This window comes from Diplotaxodon limnothrissa, linkage group LG6 (genome assembly GCF_057381915.1).
Source record: "Diplotaxodon limnothrissa isolate DT_005_m linkage group LG6, D_limnothrissa_male_GT1.1, whole genome shotgun sequence".
Classification (NCBI taxonomy): Eukaryota; Metazoa; Chordata; class Actinopteri; order Cichliformes; family Cichlidae; genus Diplotaxodon; species Diplotaxodon limnothrissa.
In genome coordinates, this window is record NC_140601.1 from 43,432,960 (window position 1) to 43,457,772 (window position 24,813).

General features: G+C 47.0%; 1 protein-coding gene across 1 annotated transcript in view; it reads right to left on the reverse strand.

Annotated features, from left to right (window-relative positions):
* LOC146631318 (glycine receptor subunit alpha-3-like) overlaps positions 1 to 24,813 on the reverse strand; it is a 48,955-nt gene that overhangs the window by 10,180 nt on the left and 13,962 nt on the right. The window contains exons 2-5 of the mRNA XM_085355307.1: positions 17,699 to 17,835; positions 16,114 to 16,181; positions 4,163 to 4,386; positions 3,216 to 3,298 (exon numbers count right to left, since the gene is read on the reverse strand). Of these exons, the coding sequence (XP_085211433.1) occupies positions 3,216 to 3,298; positions 4,163 to 4,386; positions 16,114 to 16,181; positions 17,699 to 17,835 (512 nt within the window). The remainder of the gene's footprint in view (positions 1 to 3,215; positions 3,299 to 4,162; positions 4,387 to 16,113; positions 16,182 to 17,698; positions 17,836 to 24,813) is intronic.

The following is a 24,813-nucleotide window of genomic DNA, read 5'->3' on the forward strand; positions in this document are numbered from 1 at the left end:
GCGGGGCTCAGAATCAGAATCAGAATCAGAATACTTTATTGATCCCTGGGGGAAATTATTTTTTGTTACAGTGCTCCATTTTAAACCAACATTAAGACAAGACAGACAATACGCTAACTAAGAATAGTACAATATATACATATATATACATACATACATACATAAGTCACTTATAAATAAATATTTGGAAAAGAAACATGTGTAGCTGTAGCAGCAAACAGTGTGTTAAGTGGATGCGTTGTACAGGGAGATGGCCACAGGCAGGAAAGATTTCCTGTGTCGTTCAGTGGTGCTTTTCGGTAATCTCAGTCTCTCACTGAACGAGCTCCTGTGACTGACCAACATGTCATGGAGTGGGTGGGAGGTGTTATCCAACATTGTCTTTATCTTGGACAGCATCCGCCTCTCCGACACCACCTTGAGGGAGTCCAGCTCCATCCCCACAACATTGCTGGCCTTACGGATCAGTTTATTAAGTCTGTTGGCATCTGCGACCCTCAGCCTGCTCCCCCAGCATGCAACAGCATAGAGGATCGCACTGGCCACCATAGACTCATAGACTCTTCGGCGAGCGCAGGAAGCAGCTGGTATGTGCTGGTGCAAGCCTGCAGCCATGCACAGAAAGAATTAGTTCATCCTGCTTCTTAAGCTTCGGCTGAAAGTGCGTGAAAAGTGTTTGCATGTTAAAAAAGAGAAAAACAGAGGAGGCCTGCAGCCTTCCACACGAGCATCTGTGCTCGGCTCGGGATGCTTTTAAATCTTACGACGGCCTCCGGTGGCAGCGGCGGCCGTGACTGTCGACTCGCTGCACTTACAAGCTCGGCTGGTCCCGGACGCGACCTGAACAGGGTCAGGCTGCAACCACAGCCTCCAATTATGTTTCACGGAACGAGACATAAACCTGGACCGAGGACTTTCTGTCCTCGAACATGGACCACGTCACGACTCATTTCCTCTGCATGCCAGTATGTCCTGATGCGTCCTTATGGTTCGTCTGACATCAGGGAGCAGCAATACAAATAATCTGTGCGTGTCTGTGTGTGCGTGTGCTTACGTCTCAGTGTGTGTGTGTTTCTATGTGTGTGTATGTGGGTCAGAGAGGACTGGAACTACCAGTGAAGATGAATAAGCTCTTCGAGGGCTGTGTCCCAGAGGCCAGGCCTCTGATTGGGCAGACGATGGATTCGTCATCATAACTGTATCAACATCATTAAACACGACTGCTTCCTTAAAAAGATATGCTGCTAAAATATGTTCCCATGGAGGGAGACTAAATATACTTCAGGATGGATGAATGAATCTCCATCCAGCTTTCTGGAGCATCATCCGCACGACATCAACAGATTCTGAAATCATGGTATTGTTTGCAGCACGGACTTCCTGCGTGTGCAGGCAGCACACGTCTGAACAGAAGCAGCGTGCTACATATTCAGAGTCACGCACCGAGCCTCTGTGGGCGCGGAGACGGATCGGAGGAGACGTATCGCTGGGATATGGAATATACATGTTCACGCGGAGCAGAAACACGACAGGCGGCGGCGGCGGGCGGGGGGCTGCTGTATGTTTAAGCACACAGCTTTAACCCGAGGAACTTCCCTCTCCATGACAGAAGTCTTAATCCACACTCGGGCTGCTTTTATCTGTCTGTGAGGGGGGGGATTTAAACATTATCTACACGGATCAGAGTTTTAATCTCATTCTGAGCCTTGCTGGGAATGACTGCCGCTGTAATTAGCGCCTGTCTATCTCTGCAAATTCACAGCGGCCCAGAGCCGCAGCCTCTGAAGCATCTCCCAACAGCTGGTCAGAAAGTTTAGCTGATCCAGCCGCAGCACACGTCTGCTTCAGAATCAAGGCGACGGCCGACAGGAGAGCAGACCCTGCTAACAGCTCCCCAAATGGCTCTTTAAATGTCAGCTGCATTTTGGCTCATGGTCCATTTAAGGTGGACTGTGACCAAGTAGAAACCCATCCCATCACGGACGCTGTGTCCTCTGGACTGAGGATGAGGAACCATCTGGCTTACTGTCAGTTCAAAGATGGTCCTCCAGATGGTAAAGAGGGAGGGGTGCAGTAGTCCACATGGCAGGGGGAACTTGTTCATCCATGGAGCAAACAGGCTCTTTAAATGTCAGCTGCATTCTGGCACCAAGAAAGCGATCTGTTAGTGTTTTCCTGTATTCGTGTAGGGATTCATCTCCCACCGAGGAAACCTTCAAAATGTGTCGCAGGCGAGTTCAGAGTTTGTTCTGTGGACGTGTGAGGGTTGGTGTGACACAGGAGGATGCTGGGATAGAGAGAGAGATGCAGGCAGGTGAAGAAGAAGCATCTCCGCGTACGTATGAACACACGTGTGGCAGAACGACACGGGTTGTCAGCTGCAGTTTGGCTGCTGATGTGAAGACGAGGACTCTGTTTTCCCAGGTGTGCCTGAAGGAGTCGCGGGGCACAGCTGCAACAACGAGCTTGACTTGGAGTCAAAGACCCCGCCCCATCACCAGCCGCCCTGTCGTGTTGTGACCATAAATTTTAAATGTTCACATGTGACCGAGTCGCAGCTCCTCGATGATGCATCCTTCTCTGCACCTTGACCATAACATTGCATCTCCTGCAGTTTTGCATTGACGGTGGATATTTAACTGCCCTTCTAATTGTTGGTGGTGTAGTGGTTAGCACATTTACCCGGCAAGCTCAAGTCACCGGTTTGATTCCAGGTAGTGACACTAATCGCATCAGATGTAAAAACGCTGCCAAACCAAAAATCTGGAGCTGAAAAGAGCTTCTTTGTAATTAAGAACGGAGCTCAATGGCTCACAGCCTGAATGAAAGGTGTTTCTTAACCCTTTAACCCAGGGGTGTCCAACTCCAGGCCTTGAGGGCCGGTGTCCAACTCCAGGCCTCGAGGGCCGGTGTCCTGCAGGTTTTAGATGTGTCCGTGATCCAACACAGCTGATTTAAACGGCTAAATGACCTCCTCAACATGTCTTGAAGTTCTCCAGAGGCCTGGTAATGAACTAATCATGTGATTCAGGTGTGAAGACCCAGGGTGAGATCTAAAACCTGTAGGACACCGGCCCTCGAGGCCTGGAGTTACCCACGCCTGCTTGAAACCCTTTCCGTCACCGGCGACAGGTTAGGGTTTAAAGGGTTAAAGACACACTGTACATCGTTCATACTGAAAGTGCTGCGAGTGTGTACAGTCATGCAGTACTTACAGCTCTCCAGCTGCATGATGCACGTCTGAACATCCATCGGGAAGTTTTTTAGATCCATGGGACACGACAGAGTTAACGTTAGCCTGAAAAGAAAGAGAGGAGACACTGAAGACCGAGACCGTGGGTTCAAAGTCACAGACATCGTAACATGTCAGTTTATATCAATGTGCCACCTGCACTGTTGGAACCAAGAGGATACCCGATAATATCAGACTTTATACATCAAAATATTCAGAAACGAGATCCCACTCTGACAAACTTACAGAACCACTGTCAGCATCTAATGTTTAAATCCTAAAGCAGGCACATGAAGACCTTCTCTCTTTGACTCACGATGGACATAAAAAGTTCCACTAAACCCAAAAATGAAGAATAAATGTTTAATCGGAGCTCATATTATAACATTTGCAAGTCAGATTAGTCAAATGAATAAATGCGGTCCAGTGTTTAAACGCGACGAGCTAGCAGTGAGAAAACAGTGTGAGGCCAGAGGACATGTGGCGAGGCAGCAGCGAGCTCAAATCAGAACATTTCTGAAGATCAGCCTAAAACTGCTCCAAAGTTTGGACCTGTTCATTAACTAACCTGTAAAGCACTTTACTTTCACATATCAAAGACTTACATTTAGCACCATGAAGTCTGAGGCGATGGACTTAAACCCAACAACAGGAAGATATTCTAAACATTTTTATATCAGTGACCTGATTAAATAGACACGACTGCAGACGTGCATATATTCATTCTGCAGATGCGTCTTCCTCGGTATCTCAGAGTTCGCTGCGTGCCTCTGGCTATGAAAGCATGCATGCATGTATGTACACTGCACACGGATCCTTGGTTTCACGCATAAAGGAGCTTGTACCTTCAAATTACAGGAAATAAACAGAAGTCAGAGTGACATGACTCCATGTGTCACGAAGGTTTTTCTTAACCGTGCTGCTGCTCACCTTATAGAGTACAAAACATTGCCGTTCTTGAATATCCTGAGCAGTTTGTTGTCTGTGGTGACTTCGTGGAAGTGGGCTCCCTTCTCGTTGGCGAAGAACAGATCCGGTTTCCATATGGAGTCTAACATAGAGGGATCCAGGTCCAGAGAGTCATCGGGGTATTCGGAATACGCCAGCCTGGGATCGTTCCACTGCTGACGGAGGAAGATGTTCACTCGGTAGTCCTGCAGACACACAACATAACACGACTAAGTCACACATAGAGAAGCACATGCGACTGTCAGAAACGTAAAAATAAATAACCACAGAGATCATTTACACGAGAACAGGAGGAGAAACTATACAGTTGTCCCTCGTGACCACGTGGAAACCATCCTGTGGCCTGACTGACTGGAAATCAAGGATACCGCGTTCTCCAGACTGATGAGGAGGCGAACATCCAGCTTGTTATCAGGTCAAAGATAACAAGGAAGACGTTAGTCCACGTCCACGAAGCCCCATCAAAGCTCTGATGCTCTGAAGGCAGCTGATGGAATCTTTTTTCAGCGAGAGACTCAAATCCAACAGCGAGGGAGTCTATAGAGTCTAAACTGGCCTGCAGCGCAGACCTTTCACACACTGACGTATTAGGGAATGAAAAGCATGACAAAGGAGGCCCTGCATATTGTTGCATTTCCCCTGACACACAGATATGCATGCTCGTGTTGTCTGAACAGGACAAGTTCCCTGAACATGTTCTCACAGGGCGGATATAAATTGGGCTACGTGTCGTTTCACAGAAGTCCTGGAACCTGATTCGTATACTCAATCACTGAACCCGTCATATTTTTATCCTGACTGAAAGGCTTGAGGTGTACACAGATGAGACAGAGGCCTGTAATCAATTATAGACCTGTGCATCAGCTGTGCTGGAGGATAGCGTGATGCAAACATGTCAGTGAACACGTGTTCATGCACAGGCACACCTTATAGGCGGCTGACGCCTCGTTACTCCCATCAGTATACGCAGGCATGAGCGTGCAGCAATGTGACTGCTTCAGCCTTGAAGGGTCCTCGAGGCGACTCCTTTCTTACAGCTCAGTCGAAGCGCAAAAACAGCAGCAGCAACAAGTTATATTTTTAATGCTTTGGACAGGAAGTAGCGTTGCCCTGTTTGCTGCTGTGAAGACTCAGAGATGATAGTTGGAGTGACTACAGGGGCCACAGCTTGGTTCAGTGTGTTTGTACAGATGGATGTAAATCAAGTTCCTGTAAGGAATCCCACAAGGCTCAATTTTAGGCCCTGTTTTATTTCCATGTCTACAGCTAAAGTGCACCTTTAAACAGATGGCGCCACACTCGACTGGGCTCCAGCCAGCCTACCTAGAGATGAAAGAAGTAAAAGTAAATGAAAAATGGTCTTTGAAGGAACGGTGAAAAGAATGGGCAAATTCATCAAGTCAAACCATCACATCCTTTACTCTGTGACTCACAAACTCTTATGTGACATCGTTAATCTTCCAGAGACATCTGATCACAGCAGGGATCCCATGGAAGCATTAAAAATATATAAGATAACTAATTCATTATCAACAACCATATTTCTTGGGTTGGGTATCAACACCAACAACGACTGCATCAGGCAATATAAAAGAAGGAGCTGGGGTGGACGTGGGTTGCAAAGTGGCTTGCAGGGAGGTGTGCAGCAGCTTTGGAGAGGCTAAAGCAGTTTGGTCAATCTGATATCCTTGTGTCAGTGTTGTTTATGCACCAACATTGGATCTGACCAATCACCTGCAGATGTCCACTCAGGAAAGAAAATCTAACAAAGAGGGTGGTTAGGGTGTGACTGTGTTTCCATGTCCCAGAACTATGGCATCACTACAGTGTGATTGGTCACTTTAACCTGGACCAACATCAGTGATGATGATCCAGGAACAACACCAACACGACGACATCAGATCAAGTTGTTCAGCTGAGCACTCAGATCAGCTGATCTGCTGGGATAACAGCTGGAGACCCCACAGGGGAGTTTGCATGACTCAGCAGGATCCTTCCTCTTTTCCTAAGGACGCAGTTTAGTGAAGGAACCAGCTCCATTTGTCTGTTGGAGGATTTTTTTGGAAGGTTTAACGCTCCACGAGGATAAGAGCAGCACAGCCATCTGCAGGAAACACGACTGTTTGGTCCCTCGATGGTGAAGCGAGTGCCCCGATGACACTATCACTCCAATGCACGACAGCTCCATAGAAAATTCCCAGAATGCACTGTAAAAGGCAGTGAGCATCACTGCTCGCCGTGCTCACTGAGTGGAAGTGACATCACTGCTCTTCCACTTCAGCAGAGCTCGGGCGGAGCTGGAGTCGCTGTGCAGCGAGCGCACATGTGGCTGATGAAACTAACTCAAGCAGCGTCGATGCTTCTGAACGCGCTGCTTTTATTTCACGAGCTGCGACTTCTCCTCAGACGTGTCGCAGGGCCCAAACCCACAACAGCCCTGCCACAGCTTCAGCTTAGACATTTCAGATCGTTGTGTAGCCTACCGACATACAACAGGAGGGCAAGGTGCACCTAAGTGAAACCCAGATCAGACCCCCACTGTAGGACAGCAGAGTAAGAAGGTGGATAAAAGTGGAGCGAGGGCAGAGCTGTGCGGATATTACATTTCACAGGTGACTTATTCTGCACCGCTGCATCACATTTGCAGTCGTAGGAGAGCGAACGTCATGATCACGGCTCCCAGGGAGTCATGTTGCAGATTCATTGGTGTCTCAGCGCTCACTGACGCAGGACTCAGGAAATACTATTCACTGTGCAGCGATGCAGTGGCTGACCCGGGGCGATCCTGCACGCTCTCACACTCCTGATCTCTGCTGGCAGCCAGAGAGTCCTGCATCTGTTCAGCTATCAATTATTTTAGCTTTCACGCAGTATTTGCACCATGCGTGAAACACAGAACCTTTCTTTCATAGTCCTGTTTCAAAATCCTTCCCGGTACACACTCGCCCCATGCTTTAAGTATTTACTGCAGTCTAATGAAGGAGAGGGGAAGGTAAACAAATGCAACACATTAGTTTGAGTTTGCATTTTTTTAAATGCTTCAAAACGGATCAAATAATGAGCAGTAGTAGTGTTAGTCCGCTGTAAATGTGTCGGCTGTTGTCACGAATCACAGGAAAATTCCCAGAGGACGTCGTTCTCATCGCGTGTTTAAGCTCACTGCTTTGGTTTCTCTGAGACTGAAATGTGCAAACATACATGGAAATGCAGCAAATCAGGCAAAAGCAGTGTGTGTCCAAGTCTAACGAGCTGTAAAGTGAGCGTTTGGTGTGAACACCTTTATCCTTCAGCACAGACTGAACTCTGAGTATCTCCAGGAAAAGTTCTTCAGGCTTCTTGAAGGACATTCAAAGCATTTCTTTAGGTGTTCCTGCCTTTAGCGCTGCTGCTCCAGCACCACCTCTGGTCCCAGAGCTCCGTCCACAGTCCTTGCTTCAGATATTTAAGAAATGTGGTGCGATCGGCTAATAATTCAAACATTTTAAAACCAATAATCCTGGGCATATTTAAAAGGACAAAGCACATGTGCTCCCTTTGTCCACACAGTCATCTGTCTGCGACAGCAGGGAGCTGCTCTGAGTGAAATCTTCACCCAACCAACAGGTAACAGAAGCTACGTCCACCCGTCCACCTCTGCAGCCAGCACACCCACTGGAAACGCATGCTTAAGATAAGCTGTGGGTGTTTACTGCACCCAAGCGACCAAAACTGAAGCATTCAAGCACATTAAGGGGTCGGCTGTAAACCGACGCACAGGTGCACAAAAACCTTCTCACACAGGGTTTAACTGAAAAAGGTTCCAGTGAGGACAACCATCATCATGTCTCTCTGTGCAGACACGCACACACACACACACACACACACACACACACACACACACACACACACACACACACACACTGTGGATTAAAGAGGATGGAGAGACTGAGTGAACAAATAAAAAACTGTTTAACAAAAGTAAATCTGTTTATCAGAGATAGCGTGGAGCCTAGTGAGCCAACCTGGCTCTAAGCCCTGTGTGTGTGTGTGTGTGTGTGTGTGTGTGTGTGTGTGTGTGTGAGTGTGTGTGTGAGTGTGTGTGTTTGTGTGTGTGTGTGTGTGTGTGTGTGTGTGTGTGTGTGTGTGTGTGAGTGTGTGCGTGTGTGTGAGTGTGTGCGTGTGTGTGCGCGTGTGTGTGTGCACGTACAGTATGTGTGGTACTGTGTGTTAAAAAAATCACTCTGGAGCTCTGATCCTCTGTCTGATGTGATGCTAAAACTGTTTTGGGGGAAAAGTGTGTTAAACAAAGAAAAGGTGTTACAAACACTGACTCGTTGCCATTAAACTGATGTTTCTCTGAAAGGTACTTTTTATAAATTCCTGCATTTAAAATCGTTTAAACCCTAAAAATGAACTAAAGCTGCTAAAAGAATGTGAGCTTTGACTTTTTGTCCAGGACTTGAAGACACATCAGCTGAAGTTAAACTGGTGCTGACCCGGGCATTTTTAGCAAATAGTACCACATATTTTTATTTATTAAAGGTGTGTTTATAATTTCATAACTCCAAAATAGATGTTTTCATGAATATAAGAGTGCTTATTAAGAGTTTTCATGTTTAAAGATTGATCGGCTGTACTGATCGGTGGGGTGTACGTGTGTCAGATCTCTATCAGACCTCCACAGCCCCTCGGATGGATGAGTGCTACATCAGGACATGTTTGATGTGCTTCTAGGATTCCTGACAGCGTGCCCTTTAAGATGTGAACAATTATTATTGTTGTTGTTGCAGCTATTATTTCTGAAGTAGCTTTACTCTTTTTTCCACACAAATCATTTCCATCTTATCTGCTCTGCATAGTTTGCTTTTACCTATATTTGGTACTCATTCATCCACCCATCATCCATCCATCCATCCATCATCCATCCATCATCCATCCATCCATCATCATCCATCCATCCATCCATCCATCATCATCATCCATCCATCCATCCATCATCCATCAATCCATCCATCCATCCATGCATCATCCATCCATCCATCCATCCATCATCATCCATCATCCATCCACCCATCATCCATCCATCCATCATCATCCATCCATCCATCATCATCCATCCATCCATCATCCATCCATCCATCATCATCATCCATCCATCCATCCATCATCCATCAATCCATCCATCCATCCATCATCATCCATCCATCCATCCATGCATCATCCATCCATCCATCCATCCATCATCATCCATCATCCATCCACCCATCATCCATCCATCCATCCATCCATCATCCATCCATCCATCATCATCCATCCATCCATCCATCCATCATCATCCATCCATCCATCATCCATCCATCCATCCATCATCATCCATCCATCCATCCATCCATCATGCATCCATCCATCCATCCATCCATCAACCCAACCATCCATCCATCCATCATGCATCCATCAACCCATCCATCCATCCATTCTTTAAAGCTGTGCAGAGTCTTTGAGCAGGAAAAAGAATCTGGAGTCCTGGGACTGAAGGACGGGCCAATTCAAAGTCCCGCTGAATGCTGCTGATCAGATCTGGGATTTAGTGGATTCAACAATGGATCGCACCAAAGTTTCATTAGAAATTAGGCTCTAGGAACAGCTGGGAAGTCTTCAATATTCAATAGCAAAAGAATACTGATATCAAGGAAAATGAGGCCTTAAAAATAGATATTATTCTTTGGTTATCATGTGTGAATAAGGACATTTTAGTAGTTTCAGTTTATCATACTAATAAATAGTAATATAGCTGTTGTTTTAAACAACTGTTTGACAGATTTCTAAAATATTTAAGTAATGGATGCATGCATGGATGGAAGGATGGATGGATGGATGGATGGATGGATGATGGATGGATGGATGATGGATGCATGATGGATGGATGGTTGGGTTGATGGATGGATGGATGGATGGTTGGGTTGATGGATGGATGAATGGATGGATGGATGGATGGGTTGATGGATGCATGATGGATGCATGATGGATGGATGGATGGATGGATGCATGATGGATGGATGGATGCATGATGGATGGATGATGGATGGATGGATGGATGGATGATGGATGGATGGATGCATGCATGATGGATGGATGGATGGATGGATGGATGGATGCATGATGGATGGATGGATGGATGATGATGGATGGATGGATGGATGGATGATGGATGGTGGATGGATGGATGATGGATGGATGCATGATGGATGGATGGATGGATGATGGATGGATGATGGATGGATGGATGGATGGTGGATGGATGCATGATGGATGGATGGATGGATGATGGATGGATGGATGGTGGATGGATGGATGATGGATGGATGATGGATGGATGGATGGATGATGGATGGATGGTGGATGGATGGATGCATGATGGATGGATGGATGGATGGATGGATGGGGTGATGGATGCATGATGGATGGATGGATGGGTTGATGGATGGATGATGGATGGATGGATGGATGGATGGATGGATGGATGCATGATGGATGGATGGATGGATGGATGCATGCATGATGGATGGATGGATGCATGATGGATGGATGGATGGATGATGGATGGATGATGGATGGATGGATGGATGGATGGATGCATGATGGATGGATGCATGCATGATGGATGGATGGATGGATGATGGATGGATGATGGATGGATGGATGGATGGATGGATGGATGGATGCATGATGGATGGATGGATGGATGATGGATGGATGGATGGATGCATGATGGATGGATGGATGCATGATGGATGGATGGATGGATGGATGGATGGATGCATGATGGATGGATGGATGCATGATGGATGGATGGATGGATGATGGATGGATGATGGATGGATGGATGGATGGATGGATGGATGCATGATGGATGGATGGATGGATGCATGCATGATGGATGGATGGATGGATGGATGGTGGATGGATGGATGCATGATGGATGGATGGATGGATGATGATGGATGGATGGATGGATGGATGGATGGATGATGGATGGTGGATGGATGGATGGTGGATGGATGCATGATGGATGGATGGATGGATGGATGATGGATGGATGATGGATGGATGGATGGATGGTGGATGGATGGATGCATGATGGATGGATGGATGGATGGATGGATGGATGGATGATGGATGGATGGATGATGGATGGATGGATGGATGGATGGATGGATGATGGATGGATGGATGCATGATGGATGGATGGATGGATGATGGATGCATGATGGATGGATGGGATCGATGGATGGATGGATAGATGGATGATGGATGGATGGATGGATGATGCATGGACGTCTGCTTTTACTCACACTGGAGACTTTGTCAGACTCTGATCTCTGCCTGAAGGTCAGCAGTGGACTTCCTTCTGTCTCTACTATTTAAATTCTTGAGTTTCCTGACATCTGCCTCCGTCAGCCTGCGTTTGCCGCCTCGTCCTCGGTGCATTCTCTAAGTACTCGTCTCTCCATCGACTCTGAAGTGTACTCGACCGCACAGCGAGGACACTTCATGTCTCACGCTGTTAGTCTCAGAGAGCGTCCAGCATCACGACGCGCTGTAACGTCCACCCTCTCCTTTACAGTCACTTCTCTTTTTACTGCTCGGAACAAGAGCGAGACGTCTCAACCTGAATTCATTATAAGTTTTCTTTAGTAATGAAAGACTATTTATCACTAATTCAACCACATTTTTATGCTTTTTTTAAATGCATGGAAACAACAGCAATAATTATATTTTAGAATCAAAAACATTATTTAGATTGACGAGTCTGGACATGCTCTTGGATCCACTGTTTCAGAAATATAAAGAGTGATTTCGGTAATTACCAATAATATTGATTTAGGGCAGCTGTGACATGTTTGATGAACTTTATTGACAGCGATCCAAAGACAAACTGGGCACTTTGGGTTCAGATGTACCGGTGCTGAAGGCCTACATGTTCCTAGAAATGCAGATGCTGAACTTTTCAGTATGAACGTGTTTACGGTCCTCATCAGTGCGATCACCGCCCTCCCAGTTTCTGCTCCAGTTATCGTTCTGGGGTTCTTAGCAGAGGTGGGCGTGTTCAGACGGTTAGCGCTCAGCTGTGTGAAAGGAGCGATGGTTGAATCCTGACCTGACGTATGGCTGCCCTGTCTTCTTCCTCTTTACGGATACCAGATTAAACTGTGCTTGACCACGCCCCCCATCAGCTGATTTTAGATCTAACGCTTTCACGTCCAGGGAGCGTGGTGTCCTAGCGCCACGTGTGAAGAGGACAGACGCGATAAAAGGTCTAGAAACTCAACGAGTCCACATAAAAAAATAAAAATGTGTTGATCAGAAGGTCACATATCACGGAGGTGGACAGTCTGGTTCTTGCCCCTGCTGTGAGGGTGGATGATGCTGTTATCTACCTGTTGCAGCGTGCTCAGTCTCACCTGGGTGGCACTGGTGGCTCGGTGAGAATCATGTTTTTTTAGTTTTCCAGTGTCTTCAATGTCCAACCACTTCCTAACACTCCAGCGACCCAAACATTGAATCATGCTCGCTGGTGACCCTGCAGAGGCTCGCTGTATTACTGGTGGGCAGGAGTCAGAGTGCAGAGAGCTGCTGAGGAGCTCGGTGGAGACGTCCATCAGAAATCACCTTCTCCTGAATGTCAGGAGGACAAAAGAGAACGTGGTCGCCTTCCAGAGGAAAACAACTGCGACTAACACTGTGAAAACATGGGTGAGGAGCTGGAACCATTACTGGCATCTGAGTCAGCTAAGGTCAGAGGTCACTGAACAAACTGCTCTCCATCAGGGAAAACATCACAGCTGCTCCCCTCCTCATGACCGAGGCAGCCACAGAGCTTCAATCATCCTCACTGCAATAAACCATACAGTGACAGGTGAACACACACACACACGCACGCACGCACGCACGCACGCACGCACGCACACACACACACACACACACAGACGCATGCACACACAGACGCATGCACACACAATCATAAAAAATTCAGGTGTGTCAGATAAATAATAAAAGTCAAATGAAAGCAATATCGTACATTATGAAATTTCTCATGACAGTTGTCACACAGCAGGAAAACACACACACACACACACACACACACACACACACACACACACACACACACACACACGGCTCCATCAGAGCAGCTCCCAGCGGTGCACAAAGCACTTAGACCTTGTCGCTTCAGTCATCCATCAGCTCGTCCATCCATCTTCCGAGAGCGCTCCGCGGATCTCGACCAGCTCTGCTCAGATGATTATGCAGGAACGCCACAGGAAGTGACCCGGTGTCAGAGCAGTTCAGACCACAGAAATATTTCATACCTTATATTTACAGATGTAAAGTCTCAGACATTTGTGGGTTTACAGGCGTCTAAAGCAAAGCTCCCTCGTTATAAACCCACAGAGACCGCCTCTGTGACGAGCAGATGTTTCAGCGTTTTGGTGCTTTTTCCATCAAGTGCTTCAGTTTTTATTAATAATCACTTTAAAGCTGTTAACCAGATAAGCAGACAGTCCGATCACATGACCCCGTAGCAGCAGCAATCGGTGACAACGGGAAGGAAAAACTCCCTTTTGACAGGAAGAAACTCCAACAGTTGGAGTGAGGAGACGAGAAAAGGGGAGACACGGACAGATCAAAAAAGATGAAGGTTAATAACGTGAAAAACATGAGGTGTGAAAAGAAAAGCCCCGTGCATGATGGGTAGTCCCCCAGCGGCCTGAGCCTGTAGCAGCATAACTCAGGGCCACCTGTCAGCAGCCTGAAGGCTTTCAGGCAGTTTTTACATGACGAGGGATGAGAAAGGTTCAGCACTCTGTCCCACTCTGTTTCCTGTTTCCTGTTTCCTCTTCCTGCTTCTACTCTCTGAATATGTTTTCTGACTTTGAGCATCGTTTGTGTGCAGCGAGTCGTGATGTCACGGATGCTTTTAATGACAGACAAACCAAAATAAATATTAATACTACATTTGCAGAGTGAAGTTCTGAATATGCATTGTGTTTTAAGGGGAAAGAAATCACCATGGTTGTTGTAAATTTATGTCTTAGCTGATAAAGTATGAATGCACGACATCCTGGAAGAAATCACAGCTACTTTATTCCACCAGCGTCTCCTCGAGTGCACTCTTGTTTGTCCTGCCGCCGGGCGGGGGGACTCCTAACAGGGTGGGACAGCTCTGCAGCACTCCTAAATCCTGGAGGAGCTGGAGTGACTTTCACAGGTTACAAAACTGATGAAAAAATGCTTTTATTGCCTGAACGTCAGAGGCCACGTGCATCGCTCGGAGCATTCGGGGACATTCAAACAGTGTCGGTGCAGCGAGACCACGAAACCCGATCCTGGTCTGCAGCCGCGTTCGTGTGCGCGTATCGTATCGGTGTACAAAGCAGCTCGTGTGCACGGCGGACCGCCTTCACGTCACTTTAAAGTATTTGCTGTCAGACTCGGTAAATGCCCGCGGCGCACATCTGCTATTCCTGTCTGCTCGTCTGTCTCTTCTGATTTCTGTCTCTGTCTGCCTCGCTCTGTCATCGTCTCCACTCGTCACCGTGACTTCCTGTCTGCTCGCAGTTTGAAGCTTTTCTTTAACTGATTATTTGGCCTTTAAATACAGATTACAAGTTAACTACCATATACAATCCTCTTATCACACAACACTGTGCTGCACAGGAGCCGCACAGTTTTATGTTTTCTACGGTGGCCTTGAGCCGCAGCTCTCCTTCTTTGGACATCAGCTACTTGAAAATACGCTCCGTGTGCAGGCAGACGTGGACATCTGCAGAACACAAAACAGCTTTATCGCTGAACAGAAACCAGGAACTGCACTGAGCAGAAATCACAGGAAACGAAACAGACGGGACACACAGCTGGAACACACCTGAGAACTCAGGTGAACTAAATCTAACTAACGACACAGAACAAGCAAAACTGCCTCACACGAGACAGGAGACTAACAAATTAAAGCAGGAAGTAACGCACAGCGAGACTCTGATTACGACGCGTGAGCGTGACACCAGGACCGGGGACAGAGACTGAAGACAGACGGATGCAGAGCTCAGACGGACGACAACAGGGAGCCTAACGGAAGCCTCTGATTGGCAGAGGCTTGGTGTTTCACAAAGCGCCAGTGCAGTGAAAGCAACCCTGCAGAGCCCGGACCTCAGCATCACCGCAGCAGGGTGGGATCATCCTGGCAGCGAGCGCAGCTCACAGTAATCACATCATCGGGAAGCGAAGCCAGCTCCCAGTGTTCCCAGCACGGACACAGACCTGCTCTGGTTAGTCACCGTCTCACAGAGAAAGCTCTGGTTGACACTGCAGCTCGTTTGATTGGACTTAAAACAATAAAAGCATCTTTTCTGAGTGAGACTCATGAATCCCGATTACACAGAGGCCTTCTGTGGGAGTCCTGACTGTGGCTGTGATTTGGTCCAGAGATGGATGTGATGAAGATGGGTCAACATTTTTAGAGAACGATGACCTCTGACCTGTGACAGCGATCGTGGTTTGAGCGTGCACACTGAAAAATGACGCTGCCGTGCGTCATGGAGCATGACACCTCGCCGCGTTTCCTGTTCTCGGAATGAGAACATGCCGACAGTACTCACTAATCAGGAAGTGATGAAAGGCTTAAATTACTAATACTGCCCTCGGTGTGCGTTTGGTGATGTCTGAGCTGAATAAGCCCGACAGCTTCCTCTCCGTGCGCTGAGCGTTCGGCCCTGTGCACTCAAGTATTCTATCGAGCAGTCAAGGACGAACGGCGACTTTAACACACGCTGCAAAGTGCAGCAGCAACACCACCTGACGGTGTCCAGTGTTCCTGAGAGGTGGAGGAAGCTACAATATGTTTATGACTGCTTTACAAACATGAAGCTGTTACTCACCATGGTCGTCTCAGCAATGGAGCCAAAGCTGTTGATGAAAATGTTGCAGGAAACGTTGACGGGAGGACCTGCCGAGAGACAAGGACATGCGTCAGCTTCATCCTCCGCCCACCTCTTCCCTCCTGTGTGTGTTTGATTACAGGACTGGTTTGGGTGCACGTACACCAGTTCAGCCAGTAACAGTCAGTCTACGTCTGCTGTGTGTATGTGTGTGTGTGTGTATTCATATCTTTGTGGGGTCCTGGTCCCCACAAGTTTGAAGGCATCTTTTAGACTCTAAATGTGGTTTAGTGTCAGGGTTACAGTTACAGGTGATGGTTAGGTTCAGGGTTAGACGTTCTCACTAAGATATGAATACTCGACACGTGTGTGTGTTTACACATTATATATAGAGATACTAAAACGTTCCTTGAGCGTATGAAGGATTACGTGTTTTAAGTCGTGCCTGCAGCCGTTGAACCACAGCCGTGGGGCGAGCACTGCAGGTTTGGGCTGAACCATGAAGCATGCGTCCAGCACGTCTGCCTCCGTCTTAGCTGCACAGCAACGGGTGGAGGAATGTGTGAAAAGATCGCATGCCTGGGCCAACCAGTTGTGGTTTACATCCTGTCTGCTCTGATGTTCAGGAGCTTTGGAGGTTTTAGTGAAGCTTCTGAACATTTGTGCAAACGTTTGTCGCAGCACATACATTCATGTTCTCAGAAGTGCTTTTTTAAATCAAAGTCACTGTTTTTGTGTCAGATTTGCAGAAGTTTTTACGAGTTTTTATGTGCAGACACATAAAAACTCGTAAAGAGCGCAGGTGCGACTGCAGGAAGTTATGAAAGTCAAAGGAAAGACTTCGTGACTGAACAATCAGTGAGAAATAGTTTAGACTTCACATCAGTCTGAGGTTAGTTCAGACAGACCGAAGCTGTGGGACACGGCAGACACGAAATGCAGATTATTCTCATGTTTTTCTTCTTTTAGGCAGAAAGTGAATCATCAACATCGTTTTAAATCCAGTTTGCATTAAACTGTAAATTAATCTTTACTTCAACAGGAAGTCCCGCCTTCACCTCCATGTTCATGTCTCTGCAGATGTGTGTGATGTTCACATAGCAGAGAGGACGTTTGTGCTTCTCACTCATTCGTAGGCTCGACAGACTCTGACAGAGGATGAGCGTCCATGCGTGGAAACAAACACAAACACGCTCTCTGATTGGTGGAAATGTGCTCTCCAGTAATATTATTTATTCTCTTTGCAGCAGTCGCTGTTAGAACGGTTCTTGGATGAACTGATGTGGAGCGCATGAATAAAATCAGGCGCTGTGTGTGTCCTAACGGTTGTGGCAGCTTGGTGTGTTTCTGCGTCTGAAGGAGGAGAAAGTGGAGGTGACATGGCTGCAGGTGTTTCATAATCAGTAATCATGAATGTTTAGCCGGCTTGCTGTGAAGCCGGAGCTGCAGACGTGGAGCTGATTCAAAGTTCAGTCACGAACGCCGGGAGCCGTCTGCATCAAGCGGCTCGGCCCGCCACGCGTCAGCACGTTTCCTCACAGGCCAAACGACTTCCTGCAGTAAACACGGACGTCTCTGTAGTTACCTTTGAAGTTCGGTCTGATCCGGGCGTCGTAGCCAGAAGTCCTCCCCATCAGTTTGTCCAGGAAGTCAGAGGGAGACATCGGGACCTGGCGTGTCCTCACAGCATGGTCCAGCTCCTTACATCGAGCCACGCTGTCACTGAAACACAGCACACGTAATGGTCACGGCATCGCCGCAGCACGAGGACTTTACTTCTCTGCCAACATTAAACGCTTACGTTATGAATCTGACTCCACTTTCAAATTCAAATTCAATTTTTATTTGTCACGTACACAGTCATACACAGTACGATATGTAGTGAAATGCTTGGACAACTGCTCGTGACCTAAAGAAAACAAAAAAGGAAAAGGCTATGAATAAGATAGGAAATAAATATGAAAAATTAAAAAGGGTAAATTTAACTAGGAAGGAATAAAATATAAATTAAGGTTAAAAATGAAATAACTGTACAACACAAATTAGAATGAAGGGTAAATTTAACTGGGAAGAATAAGATAAAGATAAATATATAAATTAAAGTTGAAAATAAAATAACTGTACAACAAAATACACAATACACAATATAGAACTATATAAGAATGTATGAAGAAATCTAAATATAAATAAATATATACACAATAACAGCAGCTGTACAAGTATTAACCGGAAATGAAGAATATAGTGACCAGTGTTGTGCAATCCACATTATGTCTTGTGCAGTGCAAATATGCTTAAAGTGATTTAAGTGATGAAGTGAAACCAAAGTCCAGAAAGTCCAGTGTGTGTGTAAGAACTGTATGTGTGGGTCAGTACTGTGTGGTGGTGTGATTGAGAGACCGTATCGCCTGCGGGAAGAAGCTCCTCCTCAGTCTCTCTGTGTTGGTCTTCAGGGAGCGGAATCGCTTTCCTGACCTCAGCAGAGAGAACAGTCTGTTGTTGGGATGGCTGAGGTCCTTCACCATCTTCCTGGCCTTGGTCCAGCACCGCCTGCTGTAGATTGAGTGCAGGTCAGGGAGCTCGGAGCGGATGGTGCGCTCAGCTGACCGCACAACCCTCTGTAGAGCTCGTCTGTCCTGCATGGTGCTGTTCCCGAACCAGGTTAAGATGTTTCCCGCCAGGATGCTCTCTATGGTGCACGAGTAAAAGTTCCTGAGCACCTTGGAGGGCAGTTGGAAGTCTCTCAAGCGTCTGAGGTGGTAGAGACGCTGACGGGCCTTTTTCACCACGGTGTTGATGTGACAGGACCATGACAGGTCCTGCGTGATGTGAACTCCGAGGTATTTGAAGCTGTCCACTCTCTCCACTGGGCACTCGTTGATGACGGGGGTCTGGTAGTTCCTCTCCTGCTTAGTGCTGAAGTCCACTATCAGCTCCTTTGTCTTACTGACGTTTAGAAGGAGGTTGTTCCTCTGGCACCAGTTCTCCAGATTCCTAATCTCCTTCAGGTAGGCCGTCTCGTTGTTATCAGAGATCAGGCCCACCACGACGGTGTCGTCAGCAAACTTGATGATGGTGGTGGAGCTGGTAGTGGCCACGCAGTCATATGTGTACAGAGAGTACAGCAGGGGGCTCAGAACACACCCACACTTATTGACACTCGATGAGCATTGGACAGCAGATTCAAACACGCCGAGGACGACGCCTCCAAAAAGCTCCCTCCACAATAAAGTTCAATCATAATTCAGTGCATCACCGCAGCTGAACCGTGGGAGTCGCTGACCGTGTCACTTCTGATCAGCTTTCACATAAAAGCTCACATTTGTTCTCTGACCTTTGCAGGAAATGGTGGAAACCACAAGCTGTGGAGCGCTCTGAGCGTCTGCAGAGCGTGCACGAAAGGATCTGACCACTCTAACATCACGGACGAGTCTGCAGTGATGACACAGCAGCTGGTCCAGATGTGTTTGTGGGAATAAACCAATCAGGCGAGCCCAGAGTTAACATGTTTACAGCCTGATACAGGAGCAGACTAACGACAGCTTTGACCTGATCTTTGTTTTTAACTCAGTTTAGTTACTTTCAGTTTGTCTTTTTAAGTATTATTGTTTTTAGGACTTATCACAACAAAAAACAAACATCACGTCCATAAAATCATCATCGGTGAAGCTGTGACAGCAATTTTTACCACATGAAGAAAAACTAAAGGCAAAACTGTGCAACCCCAGAACAGCTGTAGTTAATCAGATAATCAGGCCCCATCTGATCTTAATGACCTTGTAGTACCATATCACCCTATTAGAGCACTTCGCTCTCGCTCTGCAGGCCTACTTGTTGTTCCTAGAGTATTTAAAAGTAGAATGGGAGGCAGAGCCTTCAGTTTTCAGGCCCCTCTTCTGTGGAACCAGCTTCCAGTTTGGATTCAGGAGACAGACACTATCTCTACTTTCAAGATTAGGCTTCAAACTTTCCTTTTTGCTAAAGCATATAGTTAGGGCTGGACCAGGTGACCCTGAATCCTCCCTTAGTGATGCTGCAATAGACGTAGGCTGCCGGGGATTCCCATGATGCACTGGGTGTTTCTTCTTCACTCACTATGTATTAACAGACCTCTCTGTATTGAATCATACCTGTTATTAACCTCTGTCTCTCTTCCACAGCATGTCTTTTATCCTGTCTTCCTTCTCTCACCCCAAACGGTCACAGCAGATGGCCCCGCCCCTCCCTGAGCCTGGTTCTGCCGGAGGTTTCTTCCTGTTAAAAGGGAGTTTTTCCTTCCCACTGTCGCCAAAGTGCTGCACATAGGGGGTCATATGACTGTTGGGTTTTCTCTGCATGTATTATTGTAGGGTCTACAGTTTACTGGCCTAAAGCTAACAATTATTTTAAGTCTAGTTTTTCAGTAAAATGTAACTAAAAGGTTTATTCACATCTAGTTTAGTTCACATCTATAAAATTCTTGATCTATAGCTTCAGGACATCTGTGCATGTATTTATATAACTCACCTGTTTAAATCGTATTAAGGCTTAAAGTCTGGATTATTAGGGGGCGTGGCCTCTTTGACTGGCAGGTGGATGGTGACACAGGTAGCTGTAGCTTCACGTCTACTGGACCTCTGGATGTGTTTGTGCTGTTGGAGCGTTTTTAATGGCATCATGTGACCAATAATATGGCTGCTGTGACGTTACTGTAGCAACAGAGTGTCCGACAATTATATTACAATTTCAAAGTGATAGAATAAAGTCAACAATTCACTGAATTACTGAGTTTATTATGTATTTATTATGCATGTGCACACTTAGAGCAAAGCTGCTCAGTGCGCTCCTCTAACACTGCGTGAGATGTGTGTTGGCAGATGAGCTGTCCTCTCATGTAAGTGATGTATGCGTGTGCTGCAGACCCATTAATGTCACAGGATATCGTCATGTTAATCACAGTTAATTACAATCATCACTGCTAGCATTAAATTAACACCAACTATACAGATCTGTGTGTGTCTGTGTGTGTCTGTGTGCGTGTACACTGGGGTGAATGGGTAGGTAAATGCCAAGGTAAAGCCTGATGATCCTGAAACTGCTCCTGTGCATGTGTGTGTTTGTCAGTTGGGACAAGAGGGAACATATCCAAAAATAACTCTGCACACAACAATAAGCAACCAGCAGAACTCCCATCCAAACGCAGTGCACATTATAGCTGGGGACTTCAACCATGCTGATTTAAGGTCAGTATTCCCCAGATTTGAACAGCATATTAAATGTGCAACGAGGGGGAAAAACACATTGGATAAAGCCTACAGCAACATCCAAAAAGGCTACAGAGCAACCCCTCTACCACATCTAGGTTTGTCAGACCACATGTCCATGCTGCTGATCCCTGCATACACTCCCATTAGGAGAAGAGCCCCCCCAGTCACAAAAACTGTGAAAACCTGGCCAGAAGGTGCATCACATCAGCTGCAGGACTGTTTTGAAAACACGGACTGGAGCGTGTTCGAACATCAGGACCTTGAAGAGCACACAACATCAGTGCTCTCATATATTAACTTCTGTGTCAACAGTGTCACTGTGGACAAACGTCTCCGGGTGTATTCCAACCAGAAACCCTGGATGACTAAAGAGGTCCAGGTCCTGCTGAAGCAACGTGACGCCGCTTTTAGATCCGGTGATGGTACGCAGTACAGTGCAGCCAGATCTGAGCTGAAAAGAGGCAACAGAGAGGCCAAGGCAGCGTACAAGAGGAGGATTTAAGACCACTTCACCACCAACAACTCACGACAGGTATGGCAGGGAGTTCAGCACTTAACCAACTACAAACCTGGCAATACCACGTTGACTGAGGGTAACGCGGAGCTTGCAGAGGAGCTGAACCACTTCTTCGCACGCTTTGAGGTGAAGGGACCAGAGGCAGCAGCAGCAAAAACATCGGACAGCAGCAGCCCAAGCCTCATAGTGCAGGAATATGAGGTGAGGCGCACACTGAGGGCAGTGAACCCCAGGAAGGCCACCGGACCAGATGGGGTAACCGCAAAGGTCCTAAAAGAGTGTGCAGACCAGCTGGCTGGGGTCTTCACTAAGATCTTCAACACTTCACTGTCCCAGTCCTGCATCCCGCCGTGCCTAAAGTCAGCCACAATTGTCCCACTGCCAAAGCGTACTAACATTAGCAGCCTCAACGACTACCGACCAGTTGCTCTAACACCTGTTATAATGAAGTGCTTTGAGAAACTGGTCCGACGTCACATCATGTCCTGCCTGCCATCCACACTCGACCCACTCCAGTTTGCATACAGAGCTAACAGATCAACTGAAGATGCCATTGCTACAACGCTCCACACCACCATCTCTCACCTGGAAGTGCAGGGCCGTTACGCCAGGCTGCTCTTTGTTGACTTTAGCTCTGCTTTCAATACGATACTCCCGGACAGACTAATAGATAAACTGCTGGAAATTGGACTTCCTTCCACCACCTGCCGCTGGATCAGAGACTTCCTCTCAGACCGTGTACAGAGAGTTAGAGTGGGGCCTCATCTTTCCTCAGCCCTCAGCCTCAACACCGGCTCTCCACAAGGCTGTGTACTGAGTCCCCTACTGTACACTCTGTACACACATGACTGTGTTAGTTCCCACCCAGACAACACAGTCATCAAGTTTGCAGATGATACCACTGTGGTGGGGCTCATCTCAGGGGGAGATGAGACTGCATACAGAGCTGAAGTTCAGAGGCTGTCAGATTGGTGTGCAGACAACAACCTGGACCTCAATACCACCAAAACAAAAGAACTGGTAGTTGACTTCAGAAGGAGGAAGTCCGAGCTGCAGCCTGTCAGCATCAACGGGGAGTGCGTGGAAAGGGTCTCCAGTTTCAAGTTTCTGGGTGTGCACATAGACACAGACCTCCAATGGAGCTCTAACACCTCTGCGGTCTTAAAGAAGGCCCAACAGCGTCTCCACTTTCTGAGAATCCTCAGAAAAATGGACCTGAAGAAGGAGCTGCTGACCGTCTTCTACCGCTGCTCCATTGAAAGTGTGCTGACATATTGCATCGGTGTGTGGTTCTCCAGCTGCACCACAGCACACAGAAAGGCACTCCAGAGGGTCATCAACATGGCCCAAAAAATCATTGGACATCCTCTTCCCTCCCTGAAGGACCTGTACAGCACTCGCTGTCTCAAGAGGGCACGCAGCATCCTACGGGACTGCACACACCCAGGACACCGGGTGTTTAAGCTGCTGCCGTCTGGCAGGAGGTTCAGGCTGCTGAGGTCCCGAACAAATAGACTCAAGGACAGCTGTTACAACAGGGCAACAGCCCTGATCAAGGCAAACAGCTGACCTGACTGGATACCTCCCTAGACTTTTTAGGGGGAGGTAACAATGTTTAAAACGATAACAATAATATTTATATTTATAACAAGGTGCAATAATAATTAATGTGCAATAATAACAGTGTGCAATACACATACACTTATTCTTCTTTTTTATACTAAGTTAATATACTGTGTTGTGTTGTTTGTTACGTTGTGATGTGATGTGTCATATCGTGTCGTGTTGTGTTATATGTAGTGCCGACGTAGGACAGTTTTTCCAATTTCATTGTACTACTGTACTATGTATGACTGTGCAATGACAATAAAGAGTTATCTTATCTTATCTTATCTTATCTAACATGGGTCATACTGTCTAACACGCACACATGCGCACACACACACGCGCGCACACACGCACACACACACAGCTACATCCAAGTGTAGTTTCAGGATCATCAACCTTCACCGTGGCATTTGGATTAGCTTCCATTTAGCCCAGCGGGGACGAAGCTCCCACAGTCTCAGAGACACGACGTGGTTGTTTACCGTGGGTTCGATCGCGCTTTCAGCTCCTCCAATAAAGATGCAGCAGCAGCGACAGCAAAGGCATGAGGACAAACAGTTTGCAACTCATTCATTTGAAATGAGCTGAGGGAGACGAGAGCAACATTTAGACCTCAGACACAAAAAGAAAACAGCAGCAGGTCAGCAGCCTCCTCTCACTGTTCAGTCAGGTCCCGTAAATCACAAGCTGAGGCCGACCGTATCATCGCCTGTTTGCAGGAATAGTTTCTTTAATAACTTCTATAATAGTTCATGTAACATTAAAACACCACATGTCAGCATTCAGGCAGCGTTCACTGAATTTATACCAAACAGCTGCAGCATGAAGCCAAGCTGAAGCACCTGCAGTTCCTCTGATGTCCACCAGAGGCAGCGGGGAGTCAGGCCCATAGACGCCCATGTTAACAGCACAACTGCACCAACACACCGTCTAAGGCAGAGCTCCAGTTTGGTGCACACCGTTAAATTCTAGGATGTTAAAGGGTGTTAGTGATCGGCAGGTGTCTGTGTGACATCATACCTGTCAGCCAGGTGTGACGCCTCCAGCTGCAAATAAAACCAACACACCAAAGCTGAGGCTTTCAGCCTGAACAGAGATGAAAAACATCTGGACACAACAAACAGCAGCATGTGTCTGATTTCATCACGTGCCAGCATCATGTAGGGTGTGTGTGTCTCAGGTCCATCAGGGGTCGTCTGATGGTGGTAACTTATTACATTTCTCGGTTTCTTGTCTGCACGCCAGCCTTCCAACATCCAGCTGTGGATTGAAGCCACGCAGGCTAAAGATGGGAGAGGACCGTTTTTACAGAGACAGAGGTGCATTAAA